General features: G+C 47.1%; 1 protein-coding gene across 1 annotated transcript; it reads left to right on the forward strand.

Moving 5' to 3' along the window:
• Window positions 1–8,038: 8,038 nt before the first annotated feature.
• Window positions 8,039–12,809, forward strand: LOC101772296 (GDSL esterase/lipase At5g55050). Its single transcript, XM_022829674.1, has 3 exons — window positions 8,039–8,318; window positions 11,866–11,987; window positions 12,088–12,809. Exons 1-3 carry the CDS (start codon window positions 8,039–8,041, stop codon window positions 12,805–12,807), a joined length of 1,122 nt encoding a protein of 373 aa, XP_022685409.1. The 3' UTR covers window positions 12,808–12,809.
• Window positions 12,810–13,689: the final 880 nt, after the last annotated feature.

Here is a 13,689-nt window from a genome sequence, read left to right on the forward strand (position 1 = left end):
GCCGCGCGCCCGCAGACAAACTCCGGGCCCGCTCACGCCTCGCCGCGTCGGCGGCCGCCCGCCGCTCGCGCCCCGCTCGGTCCCCACAGGAGCTGGGTAATTATTAGGGGTAGAGGGAAATGGGATGGCAGGGATAAATATGTCAATAGCAATGAGATAAGCAACTCAAACCAAACACCTAGAGCTAAAAATAAGCAACTACAATAAGCAACTTTAAGTTGCTTATAATAAGCAATTGAAACCAAATAGGTCTTAACATGCGAGCGATGCTCGTCTCTTACGAGAAAATAAGTCGCGCCGTGATTCCCATCATTAATACAGTAACATGTGGACGGTGCTCGTCCCCTACGCACCCATGCAACGGGGTAAGGATCAGCCTTCCGGCGTCGCGTGACTTCTTTTACTGGTATTCATTTTAATTTTTTTATGCACTAGTTTAGTGCCTTAGCCGAAAACATTAGAGAGCAGCTGCTCCTTTCACGTGTGCGTGCATGCACATGCAGCCGCTGTATTAGGAACTTCTAGTTTTTGTTTGCTTCTCCGGCCAACTCGTATGGACGTGGAATCAGAAAGTACTTTAATGCAAAATTTGCCATCACGATGACATACATGGGCCTCCGCAAATTGCGGGACGTGCAATGGCCACAAGGGTTTCTTTACATGTCGTTGGAGCCAACGCTGAGTTTTTCGTCAGGAACGGGTCTTCCCCTTCCGTACTAACACTTCCGGAAAATTGAGCATTGGTCCTAACCTATAGTACCAGTTGATTTTTAACCTGGTACTAATATGAGCATTAGTACTAAGTCTAACGGCTAGTTCGCCAGGAGTCCCTCGCGACCCCTTTAGTATCGGTTGGGAGTGTTGGAGTATAAGTGAATTGCCCACCTTTCCTTATCAGCTTAAACTTTTGGGTTGAACTGATTGGTGCATGCAACTCAATATGGTATCAGGGCCAGAGGTCTTGAGTTTGAATCCTGGCGGGTGCGATTAAATAAAATATTTGAATCCGGTCTTCATGTTGTTTCTGATGAACCCTTTTCATCCACCGATTCCTTTTGTCTCCAGCCGATAGGTCGGTTTGACCAAATAATGGAAGGGGGTATTGGGAGAAGAGATGTCAAGGCCGGTCAACATTACGACATCGGCCAGAGTGGGGGTCATGGACCCATGTCCGAAAAGAAACGCGTTGAGAGCGTCGGACCAAAAATAGGAGGCTGCTATCACTAAGGGTTCATTCCTCTCCATCTGGGACAGAGATAGATCGATGCACTGGCCGATTTTTTGCTCATCCCATTGAACTCTCTTAGAGTTGTCTATCCTTTGGTACCATTCTTTCCAGCTGGGAGTTTCATTCGGCCATGATCTGAAAGTGCCTGACCAATGATCCAAATCCATGGTCGACTGCTTAAACGGAATCCTATGGGTTTCCAAGTTGATTAAATCAGTCGGGTCCGGGTTTCCCATAGGGCCTAGACAGATGAGACCGGGAGCTTCGGTAAGGCGAATAGTGATTTGGTGTCTACCCGCCAAAAAAAGGTAAAAAGGGAAGAACTAAGAATGGATCTAAAACGAATGCCTGAACGGTAAAGGTAAAAAGAAAAGTTCCGGGCAAAAAAAGGTAAAAAGGGAAGAACTAAGAATGGATCTAAAACGAATGCCTGAACGGTAAAGGTAAAAAGAAAAGTTCCGGGCAAATACCTCCGGGATAAAAGTCATCGTCACTGACGGGGCTGCTAGTGGAGCTGCCGCCACTGAAGCCGTCGGTGGAGCCTCTGTCGCTGATGGAGCTACTGCCGCTGCCGATGAAGCTGTTGCCGCTGCCGCTGGAGCCGCCGTCGGGGGTCTCTGTTGATGGTGAAGTTCCTGACAGCGCCCCCATTGGGGAAATGGTGTGGAATGTGGATGAAAAGTGGGTCGCCGGAGGACGTGATTGGAAGCCAAGCAGGCGCCGGAGGAAGATGGAAACTAGTGCACCAAGAAAGGAAGTTACTGGCTTGTGAAGGAGAAGTGCGGGACGTGCCAGTATTTAAGGACGGTCTGAGAAGGGGTAAAGATGGGATTTTTACCGCGCCGTCTACACGAATTTCGAGGGAGTGGTTGTCTCAGGCGACCGTTTCGAAAAGATTGCAATCATCAGGTAGAAGACCGCGAAATGGAAGGATATTTTTAATGCGTTTGTTTCGGAGGAGAAGTTGAAAAGGAATTTCGAAGTAAAGATTATGTTTTACTCCGAAACTGGGGGCATGTGTTGATGCTGGATTTTGACACATATGGAATCGGTGTCAAGGAGGGAAAGGACTGGCTGATGCGGCAAGTTAAAAGGTCACGATTGGGAATCAGCCGATTGGTGCTACAGTTGGAGATTGGCCGATTGGCGATACAGTGTTTTAGCGGACGGAGTTGGTGGAGATTGGCCGATTGAGAGGCTAGAGCGATTGGGCCGATTGAGAGGCTAGAGCGATTGGGCCAATATGGGCTTAAAGTGGATCGGAGAAAAAGATGGAGGAGGATTGGCCCGTGGGATTACAATAACCAACTCCGATACGAGTTGTACTTATAAATATTCATTTTCGTTTTAAAATTAGAGATAGATCCTAGTCTGTTAGGGAACTGATTGTAACAGGCTATAAATAGCCATCTTTAGAGATTTGTAAAAAGCACATCAATCAATACAACAATCTAATATTTCCTCGTACTTTACTTTCAAGTCGGCGACTTCGCCAATACTTTTCTTCTTTCACGTGTTCGTACGAGTTGGCAGGGCTGCATCGACATGATCTCCGGCTGATTCTGTAAGTTTCGTTTATCGAGTAATATCTAAGCTTTAACTTCGGGCGCATCGCTGTGGTTTCGTTTAGATTTATTCACCAGTTATCGATATTTACTAGAAATATAGGTTTTACCTGTCGTTCTAGTTTTATCACCAGTTATCCAGCTTGAGATTCGAACTGTCGGCTTTATTATCGTTTTTCATTCACTATCTTCATATAGCCAATTAGGTATGTTTCAAATGTTGCTCCTGTAGCGTTATCTAGTTTACTCTAGTAGTTTTCTTTATAATCTCTGCGTGGTCGTCGACTGTATCATAGCCGATTATCTTTTTATAGCAAATCGGCCGATTCGCTGATACGCTACCCCGAGATCGGAACCTTAGCCAATCGCAACCCCTGGAATTTGACACGTTTCCTTCCTTGCCAATCAATAGGTCAGATTGGCTGGCACGCCGCGCGAGCCGCACCAGGGCGAGTACCCGAACAGGAGCTAAGCAGATTCTCCCGGATCGTGTGTTCGACGCTGAGAGTCAATCGGCTGACTTTTAGCGCCAACAGAACCATTATGCTATGTTTTGTGGTCAAGTAATAAATTAATGTAATAACGCATTGTAATGATTTGTAATGTATTGTGGTCAAGTGACAAAATTTGTAGTCAAGTGACAAAGTAATGTAATAACGTCCTATGGAGTTATTAAACAATAACTAATTTTTGCATGGTTAAAATATTAATTATTTTGATTTCTTTAGCACCATTAAATATTAAACAATAAATTTAGATACAATTAAATAAATACATGACTAGGTCATGGTAATCATATTAATAACACTACAGGCACTATTTTTCTAGATTTTTGTATGGTCAAAAAATTTATTTTGTCTATTTTTAAGTTAACATAAATGGCAATTTATAACCTATTACAAATTAATATTACTAATATTTTTATTGTGTAGATCTGATCAACATCAAGATAACAAACTTTTTTTTGCTATTTTATGAATGTTATTTGATTTACTACACAATAAATAAATATAATAGTAATTTTAAAAGAAAGGAAATAAAATATTTGTCTTGGCGGGAACTGAAACAGTGGGCTGCAACCCCTTTAGTACCGGGTGTAGCCCTAGACCCGGTACTAAGGGGTGCATTTTTGTTTCGCGCGCGGCGCACCCCTTTAGTAACGGGTGTAGCTACCACCCGGTACTGAAGGGGTGGCCTTTAGTACCAGTGGTACCCACCACCCGGTACTAAAGGGCATTAGTACTAGGTGGGGATGAGGCCCGGTACTAAGGGGGGGATAAAAAATCCATCCCCTTCCTCCCCCAACACTTAGCCGTGACGTCCCTGCTTCCTCCGGATCGTCCGCCACCGACGCCCCGATCGACGTCCTCCCTCGCCGTCGTTGCCGGGCACCCCATCGTCCCCGGCCGTGCACCCGGCCCCATCGCGCGCCACCACCACCGCGTACCCCCATCGTCGACGCCGCCTCTCGGCTTCCTCCCCAACACCGGTGGCCCCTCTCCGACACCGGCACCACCCCGGCCCCACCCCCCGACACCGGCGCCGCGCCCCCCCTCCCCATTGACGTACACTGGCGCCGCGCTGCCCCCGTGTCCACACGCCGCCACCTCCCGCGTCTTCCTCCCCGACACCGGCGCCGCCCCTTCCTGACACCAACGCCGCGCAATCCTCCTCCCCGTTGACGTACGCTGGCGCCACCGCCCCTCATCGACCGGCGCCGCCCCTCCTCCACCTCCACCACCCCAGCCTCCTCCACCGTACCGGCACCGACTCCACTCCACCGCCGCTGGCCTCCCGCCCGACACCGGCGCCGCCCCTGACCCGACCGTCGGCACCTCCCCCACTCCATCGCCCCTCCTCCACCGCCGTCACCAACCTCCGTCCCCAACAAAGCATGGGCTCGCTTCCATCGACATCACGCAGGTGAATTCAAGGAGGAACTTGATTTCAAGCCTGAATTCCCGGTATGTGTTGAATTTTCACATCTCATGACACTTCCTTGAACACATAAATATTTCATAACTTCTTTTGCCATATATATAGTGTTTGAGATAAAATCCGGGGAATAATTTATGCGGATACTACGTATGTGAGTTCATCCATGGCTTTATAGGTTCCAAGCATATAACCGACCACGAATTCAGAGTACGTTTACAAATTTCTTAACAATAAATTAGTTCTAATTGTGCAGACCCATTGATCTACTATATAATAACCTTTGCCAATAACACAGATGGGAGACATGAAGGAAGCACTCTTCAAGGCGGAAAAAATCAGGGCAATTAAAGAACAACTCAGTGGATTTCTTCTAGATGAGGTAGTAAATCCAGCGAGGGAGTTCCATAATGAATAGTTGCTCCAAATGTTGAACTTCAAGTGTTGATGCAATGTAATATTATTCATAAATGTGAAGGCAGAAGATGTCTATATATATATAATATTATATCAAATGTAATATTATAGATAAATATAACTTTATATACTAACGTATTAGACCTAGTATACGTAAAGGAAACAAATACAAAATACTAATATAGAATAAATAAATAGAAAGAAAATAAGAAAAGATACAGAAAAGAAAAAAGACCTTTGGTACCGGTTGTTTATACCAACCGGCACTAAATTGGTCTCGGCCACGCGCGACGTGGCAGCCAATTTAGTACCGGTTGGTATAAACAACCGGTGCTAAAGACCCCCTTTAGTACCGGTTATTTGACCTGGTACTAAAGGTCCCCTAGTATCGAAGTAGCAATACCGGTTGCACAACCGGTACTTAAAAGGGTTAGGAACCGATACCGAAGGCGTTGTCAGTGTAATCTTCTTTGAAGGCTTCGTTGCAGTCACGGCTGCCCGACTGCTACACTGTAACGCTAGCTTAGATGAACTTTGCTTCTCTCGCTCCCGTATAATAGGGCAAGGAACATTCGCTCGTCGTTAACGAGGAAAGAAAAAAAAAAGAAGCCGCATGGAGATCGATCGTCGAGCTATTGCTCGGAGTTTTCGCCATTCATAGCTTTCACCAGGGATTTTGGATCATCGAGCTATTGCTCGGATCTTCCGCATCATGGAGCTACCGCTCAGAATTTCCGCCGTAGGTCATGTATCGAGCTACCGCTCAGTTTGGAGAAAAATTAAGGAAGGGAAAGATCAGATACATTGTATCTGGGCTGTGGGCTCACCGTAACTTATAATGTATGCCTGGTTCAGCATCATTGACATGAATAAGATGAAGGAGCTCGCCGGAGTTGATGGGATAGCTGGTGTTTCTTTTTGCGCCGGCAGGACGTACTCGAGATGCCTCTGGCTTACGTCGGTGTGGCTGCTTGACACGGCACGACGAACGTAGAGGTTAGGCTTTCATTGCTGCGCATAGGGCGTCTCTGCTGCGTCTCGGCCTCAGCTCTCCGGCCTATACCCCCTCTGGCCTGGGGTCACGGCTGCTTTATATGGGCAAGGGAGGCCGGTACTTGGAGCCTTGGCCAAGCAAACGTGCACGCGTTTAAACAGGATTTGTTTCTATCTCTAACTAGCAAATTTGCCATGCGTTGCTACGGGTGAGGATCATATGTATATATTATTATATGATAATAATATTGTACGTTATATGCAGTGAGCATGTAAATGCCATAGAGGTAGGAGGTTAAACACAAATCAAAACTAAATTTTTAGGACTAATGGAGAAATACCTATACGGAAGAAGATATTTGTGGATTGATCCATCAAAAAGCCAAGCTAGGTTAAATGCCCAATGCGAATATTTAAGTTAGTTGATGATGTCATGATGAGCTTACCTCCATATTATCAACCGAAGCTTTTGCTCGGATCATTATTATTATGTGCATGGGCGTTGGATTTTTAAACTCAGTAATCCTTGCTTTTCATAAGTTTTGATGTTTCTACTTTTGCAGAGAGGTACTAAAAGTATACTTTTATGATATAAATTGAGTGAAATTAATTTTAATGCAATTAGACATATATAATAAGTCGCTGATTGTTGGTCAAATTGTTGTAACTACTGCTGAGATGCACAAACACGCTGCTGCCGTTGTGTGTTGTTGCATACTTCATCGATCAACCGTATGCGCCCAGATACTATTGGCTCAGGCACATGCGAGCCCGCCCAGCTGGCACGGCCCATGGTCGACCGCAGGCTGGCGCAGGGCCAAGCTGCCACGGCCCAGGCACGCGGAAGATGCAGGACGAGGAGGAAGCGCGACGGGTCCAGGTGCGCGGTTCTCGTGCAACGGCGGCCTGTTTTTCTATTAGGATTATGGTTTTCTCCGGTTTTGCATCTAATTCCGACGGTTCTCCCTGTTTTGCACGGGTTCTACTCGGTTTTGACCCCAGCGACAGGTTCGACGTACCAAAAGTCAACTTTACCACAGCAACGGTCCTCCTTTTACTACAGGGGGAGATTAGCCTTACCTCCAAGTCATACATGTGCGTACTCATATTTATCTGTTCACGTTGACAAGCCTATGTAGAAAATGACAGCTGGGCCAAGCTTGTGTAGTAACCGGATTTATTTGCAATGCACGCGTACATGTGCCGGCCATCAATCAAACGTGAAACACACGTACTATTAATGAGACGTGAACTTTTTATTCCCTTTTTCCTAAGCCATATCTTCTATCAATGACTTTGAACTAAACTCTTCACCAGATAGGATCTCGTGAGGATTTAATCTAAATCTTCTAGAAGCATTGGAAAAGTGGGGCCCACATGTCATAAGCTCAACCACAACCAAATTCGCATAAACATGCGGCCTTGGCTTCAACGCCACACATGAATGTCACATACAATGTTTTTGCCCCTTTATATCTCATTTTATTTCAGTAAAAATAATCGTCAAACAAATGCCCCCCGCCGAGTCTAGTCTATGCGCGAAGCAGCTGAGAGCAGCGTGAAGCAGCAGAGGCTTTGACTCGGGGAAACATCTATTTTGCAATATTACTAGTACCTCCATGGGGTAGTCGTGCCGCCGTTGCCATCCTGTGGATTCCTATCCTATCACTTACTGCCGTACTGGCTAGTGGATGTGGTATCTTGTTGCTTTGGATGCTTGCTTGACGCCTCTCGTTTGTCAACTCTATCTATCGCTATCGGTGTCACTTCCTTCCTTTGGCTGCGGCCTGCGGCAGTGACGACGGCGCTCGAGCTTATATATATAATAGGCCTCTCGCGCGCTACCAAGTGATCTAGTGAGAAGGTCAGCTAGCAAGCGAACGTCGTTGACGACGGTGCAATGGGCGCTGCTACCGTGACCTCCTCGCATCGTTCCATGGCTGTTGCTGTTGTTGCCTTCTCTGCGGCAGCTACAACGTTCTTGTTGGCAGCGGCCACGGCGGCGGCGGCGTCGCCCGTGCCGGCGATCTACGTGCTCGGCGACTCCATCGCGGACGTCGGGAACAACAACCACCTGCCGACGTTCCTCAGGGCGGACTTCCCGCACAACGGCATCGACTACCCGGGGAGGAAGGCCACCGGCAGATTCAGCAACGGCAACAACTCCGTCGACTTCATCGGTGGGTCACTGTTAGTACTCCATCTAGTATATACGGGGTACTATTCTACTGACTCGTATTTTCTATCGTGGGTGGAAAACTCAGTTCCAGTTGTACTGGTGGAAAACGCGGTATTAGTCCCAGTTGGTAAGGATCAAAGATCCCAAAAATCCATCTGAAACTAAATTTTCAAGACGAAAGAGGAGTCCTTTAGTTACAGGTGGATGACCCGGGACTAAAGACCCCCTTTAGTCCTGATTGGTGTTACCAACCGGGACTAAAAAATTTTCAAAAAAATAAAAAAACACCACCCACACAGGCCGCCCGCCGCCGCTCCACCTCCACCCGCGCCCGTAGGCCCGCCTCCGCTCCGCCCGCGCCCACCCACCTCCGCCCCGCCACCCCACCACCGCTCCGCCTCCATTTCACCCGCGCCGCGCCCGCCCTCGCCCCGCTGCCGCTCCTCACGCCAGTGAGGGACGAGCAGAGGGGGAAGGGAAGGGGCAGCAGAAGGGGAGGGGCAGCTCTGCTTTCGGATGGAGAGGAGAGAGGAGGAGAAAAAGCTTCGGGTGGGAGGCAGCGCGCGAGAGGATAAGGGTGGGAGGCACTTGCATGCCCGAAGTGTGGGACAAGTGGCGTTTTGTCCCGGTTGGAAACACCAACCGGGACTAAAGGTTGTCCTGGTTAGAATTACCAACCAGGACAAAAGGGGGGTCTTCTGTCCCGGTTGGAAATTCCAACCGGGACAAAAGGGGAGCGTCGGTGGGATTTTTTTGGAGCCGTTACAACAGGACTAAAGGGGGGCTTTAGTCCTGGTTGGTATTTACAAGCGGGACTAAACCTCCCCCCCCCCCCCTCGCGGTGGCCCTTCGGTGGCACATTTTTGATCCGGGACTAAAGCCACTTTAGTCACGGGTTCATCAATGTTAATCGGGACTAAAGAGGTTGGATGGAAGGTCAGTTCTCTGCTAGTGTTGGTAAGCCACATAGCTCCCGAAGGACCAACCGGAACTAATCATTCGGGATAAAAGACCCCCTCTTTAGTCCCGGGTCATTCACTCGGGAGTATTACCAACCGGTAGGTTAAAAAAAAATAAAAAAAGTGGGCCGTCGGCACAGTGGCGCCGCTCCGCCCGCCTCCACCTGCCTCTACTCCGCCTCCGTCTACCTCTACCTGCCTCCGCTCCACCCTCACCCGCCACCACCTGCCTCCGCTCGCACCCGCCCGCCCGTGCTCGTCGCCGCTCGGCTGCCCAGCTGCACCAGCTCGCCCCGCCACCTCCGGCTGGCCGGCGCCGCTCCCCCGCGCGCCACTGCCCTGCCCTCACCTCGATGCTGCTACTCGCTGCTAGTGAGGGTCAAGCAAGGGGGAAGGGGAGGGGCAGCAGAGGGGGAGGGGGCGGCGGCGGCGGCACAGAGAGGAGAGAGGAGGAGAGGGAGGAGAGGAGGCGCCGGTGGAGGAAGAGAGGAAGTGTCTGGAAGAAAGCGGGGAGAGGAGGAGGAGAGTGCTGCCTGCGCGAGGATAAGGCAGGAGGGGTGAGCAGAAGATAAGGTGGAGAGAGAGGGGGGCAGCGTGAAAAGGGTATTTTGTCCCGGTTGGAGCCACCAACAGAGACTAAAGCCCTCTTAGTCCCGGTTGGAATTACCAACCAGGACTAAACTAAAGCTTCGCTAGTCAGTGGTTCATTTTTTAACCCGGGACTAAAGGTCTTTTAGTCCTGAGTCCAAAGACAATCGGGAAAAAGAAGACGTTGGATGGAAGGTACTAAACTAAAGCTTCGCTAGTCAGTGGTTCATTTTTTAACCCGGGACTAAAGGTCTTTTAGTCCTGAGTCCAAAGACAATCGGGAAAAAGAAGACGTTGGATGGAAGGTCTCTCTAGCTATAGTGCAGTAAATATTTGAAGCTAGTACAGCACAAACAGGTTGTTGAGTCAATTTAAACTAAACCGTTAAAACCCTGTCAAACTGCACCGTACCCGTTCTATGTGAGCACAGTTCGTCGTGCACGTGAAAAAAAGATAACCTCTACTTAATTTGTTATAGGAAGAAAATATCTTCTGCAGTGTTTTCCGAGGCCCTCGTTTCGAATGGAAAGTAGTGCACGTTTTGCTGAACTAGAGTAGTCTCGCACCATAACTACTTTCTACTTTAGTTTAGGCGTGTGATGTATCATTCTTTTACCTTTTTTGGAAGAAATATTTTTCTTTCGTTTTTCTGGACATTGACCAAACTGATAGAGCTAGCACTCTCGGTGAAAAAGAAGATACATTTTGTTTTAAATATTTATTGCAATTCCTAAATTCTAAATCACAAAGAAGGGTTCCGGGAATCTTGATTTCCATTACGAATGAAAGAAGTCGTACACGTTATTCCTTTTCTTATTTCAGTTACAAATAATTTTCTAGAAAAAAGTTTAGTGTGGGATAGATGCATGAAGTCTTTCGAAAAAGAAGTTCATTAACCAGATGTGTTGAGTAACTAAAAGCAAATCTAAATGTAACTTATCAACATTGTTGCCAAAATTAGTGTCGAGAAGACACACTGCTGTACCTGCATAAGAATATTCTGAATTTAGAGAAATATTGAAAAATTCCTTTAATGCTTTATCGTGACAATTCTAAGTTAAACATCATAAAGAAATAGCTTAGGTGGCCAATATATGATATGTCTGGACCCGAGAGGAATTCTAATATTATTATTCCATATGTTGTTTCCTTTCCTTTTTTTTCACTTGCCATGATTTTTTTTCTCTGAAATAAACAAAAGAAAAATATGGCGCTTGATGACAAGTCAGTCTGTAAGAAATATAGCCCATTAGATCATAGTTTGTGATTTTCGTGATTGAGTGACAGCATAGTCATTGGGACTAATAGTTTATCAAGCATTTGTAGGTTTTATAGTACCAAGAATGCAAACCAAATCATGGTATTCAAGTGATCCAAATCATGGTATTCAAGTAATCCAAATTATAGTATTTAAATGACTAAACTAAGGTATCTAAGATTATTTTATGGTATTCAATGGTATTCAAGTTAACAAGAAAAACTATCGCTTGATGACAAGTCAGTCAGATAAGCCCAATTTGGCATCGTTCTGCATTTCATTTTCACGGGTCAAATAAATTCAGAAATGAATAGACCACCATGCGGTGTACGTTATCAAAATCTTTGCTGGAATGACTTGTGCTCCGAGCTTGATGTCAACAGCTGAATTTCTTAGCAGAATTTATTAACATTGGTTTTTTTTATCTATGACTGAACTCAGCTGTCATAGTTGACCAATATTTCGAAAATTAAGATTTTTTCCAGTTTTGGAACAAGGTATTACACATTCTGTTAATATAGGCACATGGGTTAATTTTACACGTCTTTCATGTTTTTTTATCTCTCAAGCATTTTAATTTTCAATTATATGATACCCTGAAATGTTGAATACAAGAGTCTCTCAAGCGTGCGTGTTGCATATGCGTTTGTTAATCAGAGGCTTGCATAGTATGAACAAAGAGACATCGTCTTAAGGCTCCATTGATCAGAAATTAAAAGTTACTACGTTTGATGTTCATGCAGCTGACAACCTTGGGCTGGCGTCCCCACCGCCATACCTCGCCCTGTCGAGAAGCAACGCCAACTACGCAAACGGCGTCAACTTCGCTTCCGGTGGCGCCGGAGTCTCCAAGGCCACCAACAAGGTGCGCCAATCTCCAAACATTGCCATTACATTTCATGAAAAAGATCATCGATCAGTCGAAGAAGAATAGTTCTAAGAATACAGAACAAAAGAGATGATACGATGTTGTTGTGCAGGGCTTATGCATCAGCTTTGACAAGCAGATCGACTACTTCTCGTCGGTGTACGCGTCCCTGGCGCAGAGCCTGGGCCAGGCGCAGGCCGCGGCGCACCTGTCGAAATCCCTCTTCGTCATCACCATCGGCAGCAACGACATCATCCACTACGCCAAGTCCAGCTCCGCCGCCGGCAACCTGCCGCCGCAGCCGTTCGTGGACGCCCTGATCCAGACGCTCACGGCACAGCTCCAGCGGCTCTACGACCTGGGCGCGCGCAAGCTGGTGTTCCTGGGCACGGCCCCCGTCGGCTGCTGCCCTAGACTGCGGAAGCTGAGCGCCGCCAGGGACTGCAGCGCCGTGGCCAATGACGCCTCCGTCCGGTACAACGCCGCCGCGGCGTCGCTCCTGGGCGGCATGGCGGCACGCCACCCGGACATGCACTACGCGCTCTTCGACTCCTCCGCCGCGCTGCTCCCGTTCATCAACACGCCCGCGGCGTACGGCTTCGCCGAGGCCAGGGTCGCGTGCTGCGGGCTCGGCGACATGAACGCCAAGATCGGGTGCACACCGCTGAGCTCCTACTGCGCCAACAGGATGACCCATGTCTTCTGGGACTTGTACCACCCCACGGAGGCCACCGCCCAGAAGCTCACCAGCATGGCGTTCGACGGGTCGGCGCCGCTCATCTTCCCCATGAACATTAGGCAACTCAGTGCTCTATAGGCCACCTGCAGTCAGAAGAAAAAAGAAAAGTTTATACTACATGTAGATTTTAGCTAAAGCATATAGTTCCCCTTCCCCATCAAAGAAAAAAGAAAGGTAAGATTTACAATCAACTATATACACTACAGTTATTTGACAAGTACCGTCACTGTAGGTTAAGATGCTGATTACTCTATTACAATCCCAGTTAAGTATTTGTGTTTCAAAATCCTATTTCAATTGAGATGCAATGTAGCCGCCACAGATATTAGAGCGAAACTCAAATATGAATGGCCAGATTCGATTTGTGATCTACCCTCATGGCAGTTAATATGTTAGTTGCTTCATAGATGGATCTGCTCACAAAGGAGGAAAAATCCCATCGACCAAAAGTATCAACTCCAACAGCGACATGGAAGAAGTTTCAATGCTAATATGCGAAATAACAGTGTTTAACTTTCCAAACAAGAATGTAACTTTGCAAAACTCTGCTTTAGCTTTTCTATACCACCAGACAGATGGCTTCCCACCTTTTCTGGACACAGAATTAGCCAATTCTGTGCCAGATCAGCTCTCTTCATTAGCAGGGCCTCCAAATTCCTCCACGACATATTCTGAAAACAAGGTTTATTCCTCAGAATGTAACTGAAATTCAATAACATCTGTCTTAGCTCAACAGTATATGGAATATTGACGAAAATTTTGAAGCACATTGAGGGCTAAATCGGGACCAAACACTAGTCACTGTTCCGCTCTAATGGTCCTTCTTTAAGACTTGCCTATTTTTTTTAAAGTTCACAGAAATGTCTCTCAGAAAAAGAACTGTAGTTTAGCATATGACACATAATGTTGTAATACATATAGAAGCACTTACGACTTAGCACTAATCATATGTATTTGACA

This window comes from Setaria italica, chromosome IX (genome assembly GCF_000263155.2).
Source record: "Setaria italica strain Yugu1 chromosome IX, Setaria_italica_v2.0, whole genome shotgun sequence".
Taxonomy (NCBI): domain Eukaryota; kingdom Viridiplantae; phylum Streptophyta; class Magnoliopsida; order Poales; family Poaceae; genus Setaria; species Setaria italica.

What these genes read in the sequence shown, in the direction of transcription:
- LOC101772296 (XM_022829674.1), top strand. Translation starts at nt 8,039, where the DNA reads ATGGGCGCTGCTACCGTGACCTCCTCGCATCGTTCCATGGCTGTTGCT. An exon ending in CAACTCCGTCGACTTCATCG is followed by an intron (nt 8,319 to 11,865) that starts GTGGGTCACTGT and finishes ATGTTCATGCAG; the next exon opens with CTGACAACCTTGGGCTGGCG. An exon ending in TCTCCAAGGCCACCAACAAG is followed by an intron (nt 11,988 to 12,087) that starts GTGCGCCAATCT and finishes AAGAGATGATAC; the next exon opens with GATGTTGTTGTGCAGGGCTT.